This window comes from Octodon degus, unplaced genomic scaffold (assembly GCF_000260255.1).
Source record: "Octodon degus isolate 3935 unplaced genomic scaffold, OctDeg1.0 scaffold00837, whole genome shotgun sequence".
NCBI classification, from domain to species: Eukaryota; Metazoa; Chordata; class Mammalia; order Rodentia; family Octodontidae; genus Octodon; species Octodon degus.
The window spans coordinates 8,722-13,488 of NW_004525413.1; the positions used below are offsets into that span (position 1 = coordinate 8,722).

General features: G+C 49.5%; 2 gene segments (V, D, J or C); both read left to right on the forward strand.

Moving 5' to 3' along the window:
* The window catches only part of LOC111814875, a 6,532-nt gene extending 5,445 nt beyond the window's left edge, over nucleotides 1-1,087 (forward strand). Inside the window, 1 exon segment of the V gene segment in view lies at nucleotides 1,008-1,087. Coding sequence covers nucleotides 1,008-1,087 — 80 coding nt within the window.
* Nucleotides 1,088-1,380: 293 nt separating this feature from the next.
* On the forward strand, nucleotides 1,381-1,880 carry LOC111814874 (the record flags this gene model as incomplete). The annotated part of the segment is given in 2 exon segments: nucleotides 1,381-1,433; nucleotides 1,557-1,880. Coding segments are annotated over 2 exon segments (370 nt in total), but the record flags the coding sequence as incomplete, so codon positions are not given.
* Nucleotides 1,881-4,767: the final 2,887 nt, after the last annotated feature.

Below are 4,767 nucleotides of genomic sequence, written 5' to 3' on the forward strand. Positions count from 1 at the left end.
GACCTTCAGGCATAGATCAGGCAACCACAAACTTGAGCAGCATAACCTGCATCTACCCCTGGACAGAGGAAACCCCTGATCCCCCAGTAGCCTGTGTGCAGTGGCCACCAGGGGGCAGCAGAGGGTCATGCGGGAACATCACCTGGTGATGGGGTGGGTCTGGGCCAGAGACCCCATCTTCTCCTTGTCTGAAAGCTCCCTCTGCATAATGTCTACCTGGTCTATGTCTATTTCTCTCCTGGGGACAGCTGCTAAATTGTATTTTTCTGATTTTTCATTATGAGGCACAAAATATTTGCTTATTAACCTTATTCTGGTTTAATTCGGGTTTTTATTACTTGATACTATTCTCTGGCAACTAGAGACATTTTAATTATAATATGCAGTTGTACAAAGACTTCCTGGAGTTTATACCCCACTGGGACTTTCTTATAAACATCTCCATCAGCACAAGACCTGACCTTCGGTTTCTGCACACACTGGATATACTAAGACATAGCACCCAAGACCTACCCCAAGACTCACAACCAAATAGAGAAACAGCACTTAATGGAAAGTTATTTTCAGCATTGTGGATTCAACCCACGAGGTTTACACTGAAATGCAGTATTTTTTAATTATTGTATTATATTGTTTTTTGAGACAAGGTCTCTAGGTTTCGAATTGCCTAACTTGCACTGTTCTTGCCTCATCCTCTCAAGATGTTTGGATCACACACATGCATCCCTGTGCCTGCCTCAATTTAACACTCCTCTCTACAGTAAGAAGTGCTGCAGTCTGGGTAATATCTGAACCTATCTTGCTGTGATTCGTAAGGTAGATTCTACACTGAGTTCAATGATTAAACCTTAAATTGGAGCAAGGACTCTGCTGACATCTTGACTCTGCTAGGAAGCACTTATGGGCAGGATGTCCACACTGACTCAGGCCAAAACCACCTGCTTGAGGGCTAGGATTAAACACAAGAAAGTCCTGAACCTCATCAAAGTTGAATGTATGTCTTCCAGGTTACCTGCTAGGTTACCAGGATGGGACCACCCCCAGGCAGCACTTCAGGGAGCTTGGGAAACATCAGCTCCATTTCTGATCCCTGCATGACCAGAAGGCTGAGCAGCAATGACAGGACACAGGACAGTGTGGATGTCTGGGACCTGCCTATGCACTGACATGTGAAGGAGCGTGACGCAGGTGCAGGGTGTGTCTGCTGGGCCACTCCAACTGTCTCTGAGAATCTGAGCCTGAGCCCTGCTCTGGACCCCAGAAATCTCCTGCACTGAGCTGCGCTAATTTGCATAATGGGCAGTTCCCTCCAGCAAGGGCTTAAGACCAGCCTGAGGGAAGCCACCCCAAATTTCGCCTCAGGAAGGAGCAGCCGGTCACCTTCACCATGGCCTGGACCACGCTGTTCCTTGGCCTCCTTGCTCACTGCACAGGTGCTGCCCCAGGACCCTCACGCTCCCACCTAGGCCCGGGCTCATGCCAGCTCCAGCAGGGCTGAGTGTATGAGGGAAGGAGCTCCCATCCTCAGTCCCACATCTGCTTCTCTCTCCCTGCAGGCTCCGTGGCCTCCTACGTGCTGACACAGCCATCCTCAGTGTCAGTGACTCCAGGACAGACAGGCAGAATCACCTGTGAGGGAAATAACATTGGTAGTACTTATGTGCACTGGTACCAGCAGAAGGCCAGCCAGGCTCCAGCACTCGTCATCTATCAAGATAACAATCGGCCCTCCGGGATTCCTGACCGATTCTCTGGTGCCAACTCAGGCAACACGGCCACTCTGACCATCGCTGGTGCCCAGGCTGAGGACGAGGCTGACTACTACTGTCAGGTGTGGGGTGGTAGTACTAGTGCTTACAGTGACACAGGCACATGGGGAAGTGAGACAAAAACGCACCACCAGCCTTCATCCCACAGCCCCTCCCTCTCCTAGCAACATGACAGGACAGAGCCTACCACATAGAAAAAGTTTTTGCTCTTTCTTTCTCTGGCACTGAGATTCCTGAGATATGGGGTCAGGGAAGGACCTTGACCTATCTGGGCGCAGCTGATTCAATTGTTACTGAGACTGGACGTTTTGAGTGAGTTGAACTCCACTTTCCCTACGTCCAGAATCTGTCAGCCCAGCACTTTGTGTGTAGGCACCAGGGAGGAATAACTCTCAGTTGACGTCACCTCAGGGCCTCATCATAGGGAGATCTTTTCAAAATATTATGTTTGGGGATGTACACTTGAGTGGATTAACACAGGCTTTGCAAGGAAGGTAGATTTTAATCAGTCACCACTGTGACATCATAAAATAGGGTCAGAGGTGACAATGAGAAAGTTTGAAAGTGCTGATTTATTTACTAGCCAAATGATTTCCATGAGTGAAAACAATGTGCTTGCATGGAAAGATTTGTAGTGTTTTTCTTTCTTTTTTGGTGTATTTTAGGGAAGGGTCTACAGCATGTTCAGGGTCTCACTACTAGAGCAGACTCTTAGTGATCTGCCTGTTTACAGCCTCCCAAGAGCTGGGACTACAAGTACACCACCACCACACCCAGTCTTAATTGCCTTCTCAGTGTGCCCCAAGGGCGGGATCCAACCCCTAGCCTCCGCCCCTGCTTGCAGACACTTTAATCCACTGAGCTATTTGGCCGGTCCTAAGGGTTGTTTTCATAAAAGCTTAGATGCAAAAAAAGGTGACATTCACTGTTGCCAACCTCATCCTCCAAGGCATCAGTGTTGCTGATCTAATAGTGAAGGTGACACAAGTGGATTCAGTTCTCAGCACAAAAGATACACACTGCAGAATGATCCTGCCTGCAGGAGAGGGAGAAGTGTGTCTGAGTGTGTGTGTGTGTGTGTGTGTGTGTGTGTGTGTGTGTGTGTGATTTACAGAGGGAAACTGACATATACCTCCATGCTGTCTGGGAGGTGCTGGGGCAGCACAACTGTAACAGACCCAGTTACCCAGGTATAACATGACATGTGAGAGCCCCCTAAAATGATTACTTAGATGGGTATAGATGTGGAAATCTGACCGCCACCAAGTCTGAGTCATCCTGGGCAGGACCAAGGCTGACAAGGAGGTAGGCCTGGCCTCCCCTCCGTATTCCAGCAGCATCCCTGGGCTGCTCTGTCCACCTGCATGGTTCCCTTCACTCCCAGCATGCACAGCACCTCCTTCACCGCTGTGACGTCCACTCCCTCTGACCTTGCCCCAAGGCCTGCCCTCAGCATACCCAGGCCCTTTGCCCTGTTGCATGACAGGCACTGAGGAGGACATAAGACATGACCAGGAACTTTTAACCCTGCCCAGCAGCAGGAGGCCATGGGAGCATCACGGTAAACACCCTCTGAGCAATCAGCCTCCTACACAGCCAAGCAGGTGCCAGGAGATGGAAATGAGTTCTCTGAGGACTCACTCAGTTGCCCCTGAAGCAACTTCACAGGCATTCAGGCTCGAGACTGCATTCTAGCCTCACATAAGAACCTCTGAGGTCATCCTGGATGCCTTCTCTTTCCAAATCTCCTACCTCTTAAAAGTCCTTTATTACCTCATCCAGTTAGTATTGGCTGGCTCGTCCTTATTACTACCAGAAGTTTACAGTGAATGCGCAAAATGAAAATTAAAACGTGTACCAACTTGAAGGCTGATGGGTGAGTTCCAGCTATTCTTTTTACTTCACACATATCAAAGCATGTAAATTTCACAAGAACTGACTCACAAATTAAAAATGAAGGCAATGAAGAGAACAAAGCTGGATTTGTGCTGAATTTGTTCATTGTTTTTCATGTGAAATATAGATCATCCCACTTTTATAATGATTGGCATGAAGACCTGTTATCTGGAGGGTCAATGTGGACCTACGGCCCAATTGGACCTCCCAGAACATGAGCTCCAGACATTACCTCCTGAATCACAAGCTGTTAAGCTGCAAAAGAAGGATGGAGGCCTCATGCTGCATCTGAGCTGAACTTTAGTGCTGGAAAAGAGGCCTGGGGGACCCACTATGGCATCCCGCTTTTCCTCTACAATGGGCTCCTCTCACCCATCTGTTGCCATCAAGAGTTGCAGCCACTTAGTCTTGCTCACTAACCCCAGAGCCTCACTCTTCCTGGGATGATGCTGGAGGACAAGGAGCCGTGCTACACTGCAGGTATCACAGGAAGAACTCTACAGCATCTCTGACGGCCTGAACCGCTCTCCTGGTCTCTACCTCACAGTCTGCAGCAGTCTCGTACCCAGGCACTATCCACAGAATCTCCTCTCACAGGACACTATCCTGTTCCTGGCCCTGAGCTCAACCCTGAGAGTGCCGCTGGTTGGGGTCCCTGAGAATGAACCCTAGTATTCTAAACCTGCATTCCTGGGAGCCCTCTAAGACCTTGGAGTACTCAGTAGAGATGCCCAGGAGACATCTAACACCCTCATACTCAGGACACAGGAGAACAGTTCAGAGAGAAGTTCATAGAGAAGCAGGTGACAGTTCAGAGAGAAGCAGGTGACAGTTCTGAGAGAAGCAGCAGGTGCGAGGCCAGCCCTGCATTGCACAGCGTAGCAGCTTCCCATTCTTCACAGGATCTTCTGCTCTAACCTGGACCCAGTCCCAGGGGCACAACACCTACTGGCTAAGGAGGGCTCCTAGCGATGGCCAGGTCATAATGGAAAAGCAGTAGATTGGGGGGACACAAGCCCGTGCTTTCAGCCTGACACTTGCACTTTCTCCTCACAGTCCTGGTCCTGATGCCAAAGAGCCTAGGACCTGAATTCAGGACCCT